The sequence below is a fragment of the Parasteatoda tepidariorum genome, chromosome 6 (genome assembly GCF_043381705.1).
Source record: "Parasteatoda tepidariorum isolate YZ-2023 chromosome 6, CAS_Ptep_4.0, whole genome shotgun sequence".
Classification (NCBI taxonomy): Eukaryota; Metazoa; Arthropoda; class Arachnida; order Araneae; family Theridiidae; genus Parasteatoda; species Parasteatoda tepidariorum.
In genome coordinates this window covers 33,444,270-33,460,233 of record NC_092209.1, presented here as the reverse complement: position 1 = coordinate 33,460,233, position 15,964 = coordinate 33,444,270, and the positions used below count along the sequence as shown (strand labels likewise).

Below are 15,964 nucleotides of genomic sequence, written 5' to 3'. Positions count from 1 at the left end.
GTTTTTGTGTCGCACGATTGGTGTAACTAAATGTTGATTCACGGGAAATATTTTAATTTGACCTACTGTTGTCAAATACGAATTTATTGGATTTCTTTTTCTGGGAAGGGAATTTTACATAGAGGAAAAAAATGCTCTCATTTCTGGTGTTGGACATTATTTATTCCTGATTTGCTCCAGTTTCTGTAATCATTCGTCCTTGAGTATTGAAAAATTGAGGTAGACGTTTAATAAAAAGCTCTTCGTAAAATCTAATAAAAATATTAATAAAAGAATTGTTCATGCTGTTGTCTCCTTAGGTTTCATTAAAGTTTAGGAAAGCTCAACATTCGTTTCTTCTATATATAACACATATTAAAAGTAAAATAAACTAAAAATTTGAAAGCTAAGTTTTTCAAGTTGACTAAAAGGAAAATAATATTATTTTTGTGATTTTTAAAACATAATAAGGTGTATTTTCGAAAGACTTGATAAAAATATATTGCTGTAGTGATGTGAACTACGTTATCTAACAAAAATAAAATTATTTTCGCCTTCTAAGTATACCTAAGTATATCCTTCTAAGTATAAACTAAGTACTTTTAAAATTCTTATTTCATCTCACAATATTTTTCTTCCTTTTGGTTTTATGTTTGTTAGTCATTTCACGTTGAAAAGTGGTTGACATAACATTTCAATCGGCGATATATTTTGCTTACACCAACTGTAACTTGTTTCGATATCAAACATTGAGTACTATTTGAAATGTAAGTACTCTAACTGGTACGAAAGTGATCGAAATTTCTATTTATGAATAATTTTATCTGTCAATACTCCAATTAATAACACTCTATTAGCAATAATCTATCTATTGCAAGATTTCACCTTCAAAGACACAGTTAAAAACAAACGTAGTAGAAAGTTAATTTCCACAATTTACCCGACTTACAGACTATTGCAACTAAATATGTCATTTAAAAACTGTCTGTAAATGCCTTCATTCAATTTAAAATGTATATGATACTTTGATACTAACACTATGCAGTATTACAATATTACGTAGCATTATATTGCAGTACTACAACGAAAGTTTCTATAGTTTTTATTTCTTCCATTTTTTTTATTCTAAAATCAAAATGGTTAAAGTATAAAAGATCTTCACTTACACATTTTCCTGATTATTTTAAAGAAATATTTAGAAATTAGTTTGCAAGTTCTATTACTCTTGAAAACTATTTCTTTAAAATAGTTTGTAACCATGCATAGCTTGGTTCTGGATTTGGATTCGTAAACAATATAAATAAAATTTTAGCCAGAATATTTTATTTTTAGTAGATTATTTTCTTTAACTTTGCTTTAACCCTTGCCTACAAACCACTTCCTCTTCTTTGTTTGTCAGAAAGAAAACTGTTTGTTTTTAGAATCTTTAACTTAGTTTCTTCTATTGAAATTATAGTTTAGATTCTGAGGCGTTCTACGCTGTATGCTCCTCGAAGTAGCTCAACAAGTCAGATTTGTATAGCCTTGTCTAGTGACTAATTTATTCAGAAACTTACATCTTAAAATAAGAATAACAACTCAAATGTTTGGGCAAATCATTCAATGAATAACCCACTACTTTATTTGTTTTCCTTATAAAACAAAAATACAAAGAATTGATGTTGTTTTTTGGTTTCAAATTTTATACTGCAATATTTTAAAATTGGTGTAAAACTTATTTGACAGCTCAATAAACGTTTCTCGATTACTCATAAAACACTTATGAAGGAAATGCTCATGGAACATTTTACTGTTAGAAATCAGTAAAAAATAGCTGCCAAACTTTGTACAACAGACAAGTCATCGTAGCACTGAAATTTGTAGTTAGAAAATTGTTTTGTATTTATCTAATTTCATTATTCAAAATTAGATAATTTATTAAAGAGAAGAATAGATCATTATTGAGGCAACTGATTCAACAGACATATTTTGATCATAAAAATTTTAAATCGTTTTCTAATTCATAATTGGATACTTGTAAAAGACGTCATCGTTGGTAAATCATAACATTGGTCGCTTCAGAAGCCAATCAAGTTCGACACACACTCGTTATGTCGTTACAGGTATCCAATTAAATCTAATTTAAAACACATGGTTAGGCAAAATCATTTCACTTATCGAGTTGCAGTTATTCAATTTAAACTTTTGTGTTTAAATTGAATATAATACATCAGTAAACATTTTTTGCTTGAATAATGAAGTATTTTACAACAATAGGGTGCAAGTTTTTCAATATTTTAAGGTGAATTTGTACGCATTTCTGATTTCAAGCAAAACTTCTTTGTTCCCCTTTACGTGAAAAATACTTTAAACAATTATATGTTAATTTTACAAAATATCATCTCGTTTATCTTATTCCATAGCATATTGCATATTACATTAAGAATACCTTACCTTAAAGAAAATAAAAAGGGACTTATCTTACTCGAGTGTTAAAAGGTATATCTCCTTCAACTTGATGAAATTCTGGTCCATACTCAAATTGCCAGCCAGTTGAATCCGCAAGAATATCATCATCGGGCTATTGAATAATCGTTTACAGAACTTAATTCATTATATATAATAATATTAACTGAAAAGTATTTTTTCATAATAAAATGTAAAGCAAATACCACTAGTTTTCTTTTAAATTCACGGCCTTGTCTATGTAGACCTCTGGGAACGTTCACCTTGCTCACTAAATAGTATCTATTGTCATAATCAATCTTTAAAAAAAAATTTTTATTCGTCAATATAGAAGAAATGGAAAAATGATATAAACCTAAAGCAATAATCATAATGACATTTGACAACTGTTGAACTAAGAGACATGTCAATAAACTGAAGAAATAGGTTTTAAAATGTACAAAAGCCTTGAGGAACTGTTTCTGTATCATGTTCTGATTGAAAGTAGTAATTTATTTGATTAGGCGCTATTTTTATAAGCCATTCCCTCCTTTTAAGTACCATATCTGTAAAAACGTCAGAAAAAACTTTTAAAACAATTCTCCCTTTAACAACTTTAGATATAATTTCTTTGAGTGTGCTTTTTCAGCTCTGAAGTTAGTCTTTTTTTTTTTAAGTCTTCATCCTATCAAACCTTGTACCTCACAGAAAAATTTTCAGGTTTGAAATCATGGAAAAGTTTGTGTGCGGAGTCCACAGAGTATGAAGGTTGTTTCAACTCCATACTGTCATGCTAAAAGAAAACCGCATGCCACGTAATGTAAGCCTCTGGCATTATTATTGCATAAAATAATACTGCACCCATGCCTATTAAAAGTAAGATCTTGATCTGCGTGCAAATCAGTTATTCCATCAGGATTGCTCTTAAAAAATTCTCATCTCACTTCGATAAAAAATGAACAAATAAAACATTTATTGATTTTTGCACACAATGCCAGAACTCAGATTCCTTTGCCTACGAAGTTGCTTGTGACCCATCATTAGGTCACAAAGATTAATCATTCCTTTTACTTTTTGGACATAAGATTGAACACCCACAGATTTTATTTTCCTAAACTGAAAATTATTGCTTGGAGATAAAATTTAAGGATGTCGAGGACTTTATAAAAAATCGTTGCGTCAGAATTCAGAACTAATTCAGTTAAAAAATTAAATTTGTTTCTGATACGTTTAAGAAGTGCACAACGACAAATGGAGACTAGCTCAAAACATAATAAATGGACATTTATTGTACAGTGCGCAACATTGAAAACGGACCACCCTGAATAGCTTTTGATCTAATGATTGAATCTTCACGTTTTCAGACTTAATCTTTAAAGATTCGAGGAGGTGACCTCAAATAAGCTGACAAATTACTGCAGATGATATTTTAAGTTACGAAATCAGACACAAAAACGGCGAATCGGATTTTTGAGCCAAAAGATATAGGGGGGTAGCCGCAACCTGGGAAATATGGTCCCGATAGTTTGATCAGGAGAACGGTCCAAATTTTTTGGACCCTGTAATGTTAATTTTACTTTTTGAGGCACTTAACGATATTCCAAGAAATTTTTAAGTGAATTAAAAAAGTTTTGCACACAATAATAAAACTCGCTTATCTAAAGATAATTCAATGCAAAATATAACTTTTGGTAAGCATTTATTATTTTTTATTGTTTAATTTAATAAAAGTCAAAAAGAAAAAAATTTTGTTGTAAGGCTTGCCATTTTTTACACCATTTTAAAGGGAATAGTTTTACATGGCAAAATACAAAATTTGAGTGAAATCAGTCGAATAGTTTCTGAGAAATTGAATTTCAAAAGAGTTGTATTTTAAAAATTTGATTTCTCATGAACTATTTAACCGATTTTGCTCAGATTTTGCCATGTAAATTTACATTTATAAAAATGGTGTAGAAAATTAAATACCTCACTATTCAAAAAATGTTCTACGTTATTAATTAAAATAATAAATATTTACTAAAAGTTTTATTTTGCATGGACTTACCATTGGATAAGAAAACTTTATAACTGTTGTGCAAAATATTTTCAATTCACCTGAAGAGTTTTGGGGAGAATGCAAAAAGTAAAATTAATATTAAGGAGTCTTAACTTTGCAACGCTCAACTGATCAAACTTCTAGGACCCTTTTCTCAGATTGGGAGTAACCCCTTTATTTTTGGGAGCCAAAAATCCAAATTCGCAGAAAAAAAAGGTATGTTTATTCGGAGAAAGTGCGTTTTTGTGTCTGATTTTCCTAATTTAAAATATCGTTTGCGCTAATTATTTAGCATACTTGAGGTCACCCCCTCGAACCATTTAGATTAATTACTATAACGTGATGATCCGATAGTTAGTATCAAAAGTAATTTAAGGTGGTCCGTTTTTTACTATATTTTGCGCACTGCATTAATATCGTTTCCTGATTTCTTAGAACAGTCTTAGAAATTAATAGATACGCTCTCTCAATTTAGGATGTAGTTTTCAATTATAAGATTGTATAAATATAGTATGCTGGTGCTATTAAATAAGGTTTTATTCCCAGAAAATACTTGATTGAGGAAATTTTTTAAGATTGTATGAAGTAAATATCAATAAAAATTGCAATATTTCTGAATTTAAAATAGAAAAAAACAGTCTAAAATTGAACAATGCTGAAACTAATCAATCGATGCCCGTAATGCTCAATATAGCGCTAAATCCAACCGTTTAATGGTAGTTATGTTAATTAATTGATGTTAATTAACTTATTTATTATTAACTTACTTTAATTATGTTAATTAACTTAATAACTATGTTAATTAACTTATTAATTATGTTAATTGACTTAATAATTATGTTAATTAACTTAATAATCATGTCAACTAACTTATTGATTAAGTTAATTAACTTAATAACAAAGTTGATTACCTTGTTAATAAACTTATTAATTATGTTAATTAACTTATTATTTATGTTAATTAACTTATTTTAATTTATTTAAATAAGTTTATTATGTAAAAAGATAGATATCACGTCAGTTATTTTTACTTACATCCCAATGGAAGGGTCTTCCGTAGACGTATCGGTGCAAGCCTTGAGGCTTCACACACTTGCTTCGAACATAATTCTTGTTGGTGTAGTCAACCTGACAAAGTATTTGAAATAAATGCAAATTGCTAAAAATATTTAATCACAATTTTACGTTGCTGTGAAATATCGAAATTATAAAGGGTCTGCTTGAGGCAAACTCACTAAATCAAAATAACCATAATAAGGAGGAAATTAGGTGACCGTAACCTAAGTAATGACATTTTTGTTGATGTACCATAAATTTCTTCATGATAAATATATAATAAAATCTGTTTCGTTTTTAAATAATAGCAATTCAATAGACATGAACTTTTGAGGGCAAATTACTCTTTTTTTCCCAAGCATTTTAATCATGCAGTTACCGGTAAAAAAGGCTGAACTCTTAAGTTTATTCCGTATGATATGACTTTTTCAAATTTCCTTTGTGCAAAAATGACTGTATTTATAAAATAAAATTTTATAATGCAATCATTGTGCAATTTCTGCGTCAACAGTCGAAACTAGTGGCAACTTAAAAATAACTGGACACACTAAACGAAAGTTCACTGGAACAAATGATTCGGCCACTGTAGTCCAGCCTCTTGGCCTCCCATATCTCCCGATCTGTCCCACCGAGTTCATCCTAGGACATTTAAAAGGTGCCGTTTTCGAAGCTCTCAACAAATCGCCACAGGACATTAACACCAGAATCGGCGTCGTAGCTCTTATAAGGTCCGGAATTTTACAACTATTATGTGATTTACTTCGAGACCGATTCTCCATCTTCACTTCGAAAGTGCCGACCTCGCGTTATATGGTAAAAAATTGTACGTTTTGGCAAGTTCAAACCCTCCATACAGTTTTGTAAAACCGTCTGTAAAGTTTTTTAATGTTGGTAAAACCGTCTAACTGAGTGGACGTTTTGAGCCCAAGTAATAAGCTGAAATCTTGCAGATATGGATATATCAACATGTAAATTCATATTTGTTATTAAATAATTGTCTTTTTAAATCTGATGTCGTATGTGAGTTGATGTTTTGAGCGATTAAAAACTCCTCTTAACCCATGATACTACTTGGTGACTTACTGATTAGGTATTGAGTTTGAACATGCCATTTCTTAGTGAACCGCTCGGGAAACGAACCCAAGCAGTCCGCATGGCGGACGAGTATTCTACCACTGAACCAAATGTGGATGCTAATTTTAAAGTCTGTCTTTGTAAATATAAACATAATTACCTCCCACTTATCCACTGGGTAATAAAATCCAGTCTTGGACAATCTACTCTTACTTCTAGAAGGCAGACTATCTTCATCGTAAGGATACCTTTTTCCTCTTTCTGCCCTGCCCCTCCTATCTTTTTCTACCTTCGGTGAAATATGAAACTTGGAATCTGATTTTCGCGAATGACGCGAGCCGGAATGTAAATCTGTAGCACTTCTTGATTCTCTGATAACAGTCCTAGTCCATTCTGTTTGAGGATCTGATTGAACATCGTGCTTTTCACTGGTACTCCATCTCCTCGTCGGCGATTCTTCTTTCGATGTCCTTTGGCCCACTTGGGAAATCCGTTTACCATCTTTACCTTTGAAGTTTATTGTGGCAGTCGTTGTCCATTTCTTCTCATCGTCTGAACTTTCGCGTTTAGAATATTCTCGCCTTCCCACAGGGGAATCCTCGTGGCTGGAAAATTCTGGCTGTCTCGTTCTTGACTCCTCTCGTTTAGAATAGTCTGGACGTCCCGATCGCGAGTCCTTCCGTTTATAATGGTCTGATCGTCCCATTCGTGATTTTTCATGATCTTCTTCGTCCGTTTTTACTTCAGAAGCTGAGGAGCGTCTTTTGTAAACAACCTTAAATGAGAAATTTTCAAACTCTTAGTCGTTGAAGAAAAAGGAATCGCTAAATTGGGGAAACAGTGAATAATGTCTCACCTTGGATTTAGTTTCTTCATAGATATCTTCGTCGTAATCTTCATTTTCCATCTGAAAATGATTCAAAACAGTATAAAGAAATTAGTAAATGTACTGAAATTGAGATACTTCGTATAAACTGACTTGAGATTGACTACGTATAAAAATACTTATTTCCCAGAAATAGGTCAAAAAATAAATACAGACAAATAATATTAATAGAAGCAAATACATTTCATGGAATTCAAAAAAAAAAAAAACATAAATAAATAAAACACCGCTGTTGAATCACAACTGGATAAAATATAAAAACTGCCAGGCCAATTTTATGAAAACGCAATAGAACGTTTTTGGGATATATTTTCTCCGAATAACGTATCACACATAAATTTCCTGTGAGCTTTACGCATGTATGTCCTTAAAACTGAAATCTTTAAGACTTGGTCGTAGAATTTTATACGATTTTATGTATGGAATTCTAATATGAAAATGCTGCCTTAACATAACCACACATGACGCCTTTCTCCTATTTGGGATACATTTCGCATGGAATTAAACACATTAAAAGGAATGACGAAAAGAATATTTTTTTTTATGAACTGTTACACAGGTATTCCTTAACCATTGCAATTTATAAATATTTTAAAACTCTTGCCAAAAAATATATATAGTGGGGGAAACGTAAAGTGATATATTATTATTTTTACCATTATTATCTAAGTCTCTTTAAATTTCAATTTCCTCAACTGCAAGCAAGAATGTAAGCAAACAATACAGTAATTCAGCTTGACAGGAACGAAAAATCATAATGAAGAGCGTAAATTTCTCTTTCATTATTTATTTACTTATTATTTTATGTAATAATAAGTATAATAAATATTTATCATTTTTTATAAAATACAAATTTTATATTTATTATTATTTATAATATTATATATAGTAATATTTATAATATTATATATAGTAATATTTATAATATTATATATAGTAATATTTATAAAATTATATATATAGATTTTTTATAATATTACATATAGAAATATTTATAATATGATATATAGTAATATTTATTATAAATATTCCAACAAAATTTACAGTTTCAAATCAGAGTTTTCTTTTCCAGCATTTTTCCTCTGTTTTATTTCTATCAAATTCCTAATTCTAGATGTTTGTTCAACCAAAAGCAACATAAAAGAATAGTTAAGAATTTTGAATTTTATCGACCACGCACTATAAAAAAAATTATCAGAGCGCGCCCGCGGCTGAAAAAATTTTAGGAGTTGACAAAAAAATAAATTCTTATTCATTTCTTTTCTTCGTTTTTAAAGTTTGTTGACCCAACACTTCTGAACAACATGTTATTTTAAACAAAAAACGAAATCGTTCATTGTCGTAAAATAACAAAAATTTGGAATATGGTTAATTTAAGAATGATATACGGTTCAACTATTCAGCTCAAATCTCACATACATTGAAAAACGGTTATTGTTATTTCGAGTAAATAAACATTCTTATCATTGCGAGTACGACACCAGATTACATATCGCATAAACAGCACAGAATTTGAAATTAGGAGTTAAGTGAAAATATATTTATAGGATTTTCCTTTTATATCAGAGCTTATAGCAGAAAATTGATTTCGTTTAATAAATTTCTTTTTGTATTCTGCTTTCTTTTGTGGCAGTTATTAAAAATTATGAAGGAAACTAATTTTTTTTATAAATATAATAATTGTTTAGATGAATATTTAATGGATAAAAGGCAAAAAAGATAAGGAGAAAATATATTATTATAGAGTTTATTATTTTTTTTATACTGTGATAAAATTTCGGAAATACTTTCCAAGGTATTTTAGTTTTCTGGAAGGTTGCTTCACATACATTATAAAAAGAAGAAACTTAATTTTTAGGTCCTGAAAAAATATAAATATTTAGTTTAGTATGATATTAGTTAGCATTTGCGACTCTTAAATAAAAATAATGCTTCAGAAAAAATAAAACACCTTTTAAAAATAAAGAGAAGCAAATTTTTTTTTAAATTTCATTTTAAAGTTAAATTAATCAAATAACTATGTTTTAAAAAACATTATTAAATTTTTTTTTCCAAATTAAGTTAAGAGTTTTTGCTCATGACTAAAAAAAGATAATTTTACAAAAAAATTAAAGTTAAATAATTAAGTATTATTTAATAATTAAGTATTATTAACGAATACAATAGTTGTATAAAAAGTATTAAATTTTTACACCAGCTTAATTAATGTTATTTCAAATGAAAAAAATCTAAAATTTCTACCCAAATTTTATGAATATTAAGAAGATAAAAAAACTTAAAATTACTACTTCTTGAATTTTTTTTTTTAAACAATTTTATTGACATATTTTTGAGACTAAGTGGATTTTAATTTTTGACCTTCAAAATCTGTTGCTAAAATCTGGAAAATGTAAATATAATAACATAATTATAATTTTAATATAATATAAATATTGTACCATAATTATAATTTTAATATAATATAAATATTATATCATAATTATAATTTTAATATAATATAAATATTATGTAACTTTTACTTTGATCTCCTAATTCTTAATTTTATTTTTTGTGTAGTTCATAATTTGAATTTTATTTGCATGCATAAACTGAAAATGAATGAGTTGGAATGTGATAATCATTTAAGTAAAATGAATTATTTATTTAGAAAATAATTAATAAATTAAAATTTTATAAATTATTCTGAAAAATTGAATCAATGGACGAAAAGTGACATTTTTTTATCGTGCCGTTTTAACAGTACTAGTCTTAAAATTGAATTTTAGGTTAGACCAGGGGTCGCCAAACTTTTTTGATCATCGACCCCTATATAATTTTTCGAAATCTCCATCGACCCCCACAAAAGTAATTTTCTGTTAATTAAAATAAAACTCTATTAGATACTGTGTTTATACATTTATTTTATGATTTTAAACATTTATTAAAGTGATAGTACATTGTGTAACAATAGTTTTATGAAAAATATATTAACATTGAAATTTAAATACCTTATTATTAAATAATAAGTAATTATGCATAAGTAGATATAATAAGTAAAGTAACTAAAGATTTACTGCTTCTTGATCAATGAGATGGGTGAGCCTGGTGTTTTTTTGCAAGGTTCGCTATACTGGGTTCAAAGTTGGTCAATTTTGTAATTTTCGTAGAAAAATACAAAGTGTGCTATAGTTTTGTCGAGGGCTGTACTAATTCATATTATTAATGCTTACCTTCTTTTTTGTGCATTGATAATTAAAACTGATATCTAAACTAAGCGAATGGTTTTATCGAAACAATAACTAATTATCCAAAACTATAAAAGTTTTAATAATGACACTGCAAATATTCAACACAGTTTGCAAAGATAGCTGAAAGTGCGTATGATATTTGCATTTGTAACGTCAATGCTCGTCACACGTGACATTCGGACAAGCGCACATATGATATGACTTATAAACTGCGCTGAGTTTGTGCCACTGCGCGGTGGTACGTAAATACTTGTTTTACCCCAATAAATATACGTTTATTAATTTATATTTTATAAAGAAACTGATATTGAGTCAATTATAAAAAAAAATTCTCAAGTTTTACATACTTAATTAGGTATGTGTGATTTGCGTATTGAGAACTGTTTTTTTTTTTTTTTGAACCCACAATCGACCCCATTCGCCCCCCTGTCTTAGATCGACCCCCGCGTTTGTTAAATAGACCCCTGGGGTCTATATAGACCACTTTGGCGACCTCTGGGTTAGACAGTTGAATTTGCAGGCTTAAAGTGCCATCCAGTCTAGTTCATAATTTAAATTTTATTGCATGTATAAACTGCAAATGAATGAGCTGGAATATGATTATCGTTTAAATAAAAATGAATAAGGATGAAAATAAACGTTGGTAATAATTATCGGATCAATACTAAACAACTAATAGAAAATAAATTGGATGTAAATTTTATTACAGGTAACTGATAACGTTGTCCTAACTCACGAAATCCCTGTGACCTCTCCACGGAACCTAAAGGTTCCACGGAACCCCATGTTGGGACCACTGGTTTGGAAATATCTTCCTAAAGCAAAGCACACAATTTCAATCGTAGCTTTTCAAAGAAAGAAGTAAAAGAACAAGAAGAAAAAGAACAGAAAAAAGCGTGAAATACCTAAAAAGTGTTATTTTTATTCGCTATACATTTTTTTAGGTTTATTTTCTTCTTTATTTCCATTTCGTTGAATTGAGTGGCTTCAGTACTGATGTTAAACCGGAAGAAAATTATAGCTCACTCATCTGAAACGCCGGAGTCACTTTATCAGAGGATCGGAACTATCTTAGAATCAAAAAGTGTTCTTAAGAGCCTTTTTTTGTCTTTTTGTTTTAAACGAAAAGAGAAAAAAAATAGTTTGTTATGAATGACTTCCTCAGAAAAAGGTTAAAAAAAAATTAGAGAAAGCAGAACTAAAACGTGAAAATAAAACCTTGAGGAAATTAAATGAGTTTAAAGAGATTATTCGCGCTTGAAAATAGTATACATTAACCCTTTAACGGAGAATATTTATTAAAAATATTTTTCATACTTTTTACATTATTTTGTATTAATTTAGGTCAGAATAAGTGAAGGTAAAATGTTCTGCATTAAAGGTAAAATGTTCCTAACGCAGGTCGCTTCCAAACGATAATTTTTCAAATCTGATCTAATTATTTAGATCCAAGAGAAACAATTATTAATCACCGAAATTTTTAATTTTTCAAAATCAATTATTGATAATTTTTTAAACATGAATGAAAAGAAAAAGGTTTAAACTATTTTTTTTTTTTTTTGGATTTTATATTTTAGTACAAATATAAGACACCGGTGTCATATCTGTGTGTGTCAAAGGGTTAAGTAAAAATATAAAACCGTAAATTATCATAAATACCTTGTTTCTTTTTTTTTTTATCAGTTCGTGAATAAAAAGATTGAAACTTTTTTTATTAAAAGATTGAAAATTGAATTAATTTTTTTTCTACGCTTAAGTAAAATAATTCAATATAATTCATTCACAAACCAAGAAAAACAAGGATTACCGTATATTTTTATTACGATCCAGATAGTCTATGAGGAAAAAAAACATAATTTTTCTTTTTACACTTCAATAAAAATTCAATAATTTGTGCATACATTTGATAAACTAAACAAAAAAAAAGCATTACTGCATTATTTATTATGATCCAGATTAAACCGATAAAAAATTACGACAAAAGTTTAGATTTTTGCCGCATAATATCTTACGTCATTTATAAATCCATTATAAAAGGAAAAAAAAAAAAAAAGAAAAACTACTAAAAGGAGAAATAAACTTAAATTTGTCTTCGCTTTCGATCACATTTTAAAGAAAGAAACGTTAAGATTTTTCTTTCTGAAAGAACAATATTGAACATTCATCATTTTTTCAATCTTTTTGATTTATTATGTATACTATAATACTTTTACTTTTAAAAATTAATAAAATATTTTCTATCAAATTTAAGAGCAGCAAAAATATCTTGCTTTTTTGTTTTTAATATCAAAATAGATACCACTTGGTTTAAATTTTATCTATAAATGTGTTTGAGCTGTGGTGGCTCAGGGGATAGAACGATTGCCTTCAAATGAGGTGGCTCGTGTTCAAATCGAAGCTGTGACTGGTCGATACGAATTCCGCACCCGGCTCGCACCGATCACATTGCTGACTTAAAATATTCTCAGTGGCTGTCGGATTATGGGTTAGAGTCCTCTTGCCGTCAGGCAAAACTGCGGGAGGTTTTCATCTCCATTTAACGCAAATGCAAGTAAGTCCCATCAACAATTCCTCGACGACGGCAAATTTCCTCCAATTTTTGATTAAGGAGTTCTCTTGTCTTCTGGATTGGGTTTAAAATTACAAGGCTACGGAATTGAACGTTGGTAGTCGTAAAGTCAAAATTGGGTGTGCTGATCAACGACGGTTATAAAATGAAATTAAATCAAGATAAGTTCACGTTATTTGAATTAAGTTTTAAAAAGCAGACGAATATTTCTTATTTATTCTTTTTGTACTCGAATATATTTTATCAAAGAATAACTACCAATTAGTTTTCGTAAGAAATTGCGAGAAAGTATTGAAAAACAGTGAAGTCATTTCCACCCGCTGTTTATTTCCATTGAATCAAACAAATAAAAAAAAAGTAAAAGCAGAAATATTTATTTTGTGTAAGATAAATTTCTTGATTAGTTGCTTAAAATAATTTAAAGTCGAGCATGAAAGTACACAGGGAATATTAATATTTCTTCTGAGAAAGTAAATCTTAATAACGACATTTGTCTAAAAATAACATTCGTAAAGCGTGTTAACTTTTATGTTATTGTAATGTATTGATTTTTGCAATTTGTAGAAGTAAATAGGTCATTGAATTACATCCAATAGTCGATGGTTTTGTAGTTAAAACAAAGCTTCTGGATCCAGCAATATAGGTTTTATTGAATAGTGATTTTAAAAGACTAAAAAGAAGAAATGAATTTTATTATAGTCCAATCTAAAACGGAAAATGGCGAGTGCTTCATTTTCGAAAAACAATGAAGGATTTTTGGCAGCGATGGGTAATTATATTACGAAAATGATGCGTCTTCCGTTTTTTGTCTGATGTCTGACAAAAATAAATTAATTTCACGTTTTTAGAATAAGTTGGAATGTGATCAAAATTTCAATCGGTCATAAATTGGCACTAAATTTTTCAGACGTAGAGCTCCAGTTGGCGATATAAATTCTATTTGTTGCAGTTAAGAAAGTTTTGAAACTCAACTTGTCAACCTAAACGAAGCTGGTGTTAAAATTTAAACATTCTAATTTGTCGGAATTTTCATGGCGATAAATTCCATTTGGCACTAAACTGAAGATAAATTTAGCTCGTAACGGTCAGAAAACGATTGAAACTTGCATTTTCAACAGGCACGGAGCTCTAGTAAAGATTTGAGTATTTTAGTTAGATGAAATTTGGTCGTACTTTCATTTGCTCGCAAAATTCCATACTCACATACACAAATCCAAGTTAATAAAAACGTAGTTTAAACTCAAAATATTTTAATGCCATATCAAACTATTCATCTACAAAATTATACAACTTTTACTAAATCTTGGAGAGAGTATACAAATACTCATTTGTTTACAGTTCTTGCCTCGCTTTAATCCGTTAGCAAAATAATAAATTCTGAATTAATAATTTATTTTTTAATCTGCAAATTTAAATTGTAACTTAAATTTGAAACTATTTAAAAACATTTTAGTTAAAATCCAGAAAACTTTAAGTTTTGATAATTGTTAAATTTAAAAAAAAAAAAAACTAGTAACAATAAGTAATACAAAAGCACTAGTGCATTAAGATTTTTTTTAAATTAGAGTAGACTAAAAACATGTCGTATGAGCAAAGATAAATTATTAGTAGCAACACTAAAAGTTATTTATCAGAATTGGGAAATTTAAAGATCTAACCTTTTTGTTTTCTGTACGATCTGTGCTTTTCAAAGTTAATATTCAAAGAACCATTATCAAGCTACTAATTTTGCTTCTTTTTTCTGTTCAATTAAATCTGTTTACTTTATTCTGTTGAGTTAAATGAATATAAAAGACAACAAAGTATGCTTAATACTCGCTTAAACCTAAATACTTCAAGTTAACAATTTTCAAATGGCAACGACCATTAAAAAAATAAGGTTGATTAGTTGGTGCAATCAAGTATTAATAAGTTGTTTCAAATTCAGAAATATTTTGTTTCTTTAACCTTCCCCAACAACCTAGATTTACGAAGTTTGGAATGAAGGTTTTTTAAAAAAATATAAAATGGAAATAGAAAAGGATTAAATTTATTCAAATCAAATTTTAAAAAAATATTAAAGGAAATAAAAATCGAAGAGGAGGATTAAGCAGTTAATATAAGATGATTTTATTCTGGAGAAAAAAAACTCTGATCAATTTATAAGGCATCCATCAGATAGAGGGCGTGTGTAGATGCCCCGGGCGAATTTCTTGATCAGACTCCAGCCCCTGAATCATAAACATTAAAAAAAAGATTTAAAAAAAAAAAAAAAAAAAAAAACGCTGGAAGGATTTTTAAAAAAATCTTAATCCATAAACCTTAAATTCATTTTTTATAGTACGGTAAAACCTTTTGTTATTTTCAATTAAATATTCTTATTTTCACATTTTAAATGTAAAAAAAAAAACAATTTAATTTTTTAGTATTCTCATGTTTTATTATTAAATTCATATTAATAATAAAACATTTCCTAAGACCTTCCTAAAACATTTTTTGAGAGCCAAATAAATATCGATCTAAAAATTTAATTTAATAATAAAATAATAGTAGTCGATTTTAAGTTTTAGTGTCATTAGTCACTTATTGAATGCCCCCCTTTGAACCATTTGTCTGGATTCCTTAGGCTGTTTCCCCTTTGACTTTTCTGTACTGATAGGAAAGCTAATGTGCCAAATGGATCCAGGCCAATTTAGATAACCTAATTCTGGAATAAACTTTATATATATATA

General features: G+C 28.6%; 1 protein-coding gene across 1 annotated transcript in view; it reads right to left on the bottom strand.

Moving 5' to 3' along the window:
* Nucleotides 1-15,012, bottom strand: part of LOC107456450 (uncharacterized) — a 50,853-nt gene extending 35,841 nt beyond the window's left edge. Inside the window, exons 1-6 of the mRNA XM_043047026.2 lie at nucleotides 14,912-15,012; nucleotides 7,428-7,478; nucleotides 6,732-7,346; nucleotides 5,477-5,569; nucleotides 2,631-2,723; nucleotides 2,444-2,539 (exon numbers count right to left, since the gene is read on the bottom strand). Of these exons, the coding sequence (XP_042902960.2) occupies nucleotides 2,444-2,539; nucleotides 2,631-2,723; nucleotides 5,477-5,569; nucleotides 6,732-7,346; nucleotides 7,428-7,478 (948 nt within the window). The 5' untranslated portion in view covers nucleotides 14,912-15,012. The remainder of the gene's footprint in view (nucleotides 1-2,443; nucleotides 2,540-2,630; nucleotides 2,724-5,476; nucleotides 5,570-6,731; nucleotides 7,347-7,427; nucleotides 7,479-14,911) is intronic.
* Nucleotides 15,013-15,964: the final 952 nt, after the last annotated feature.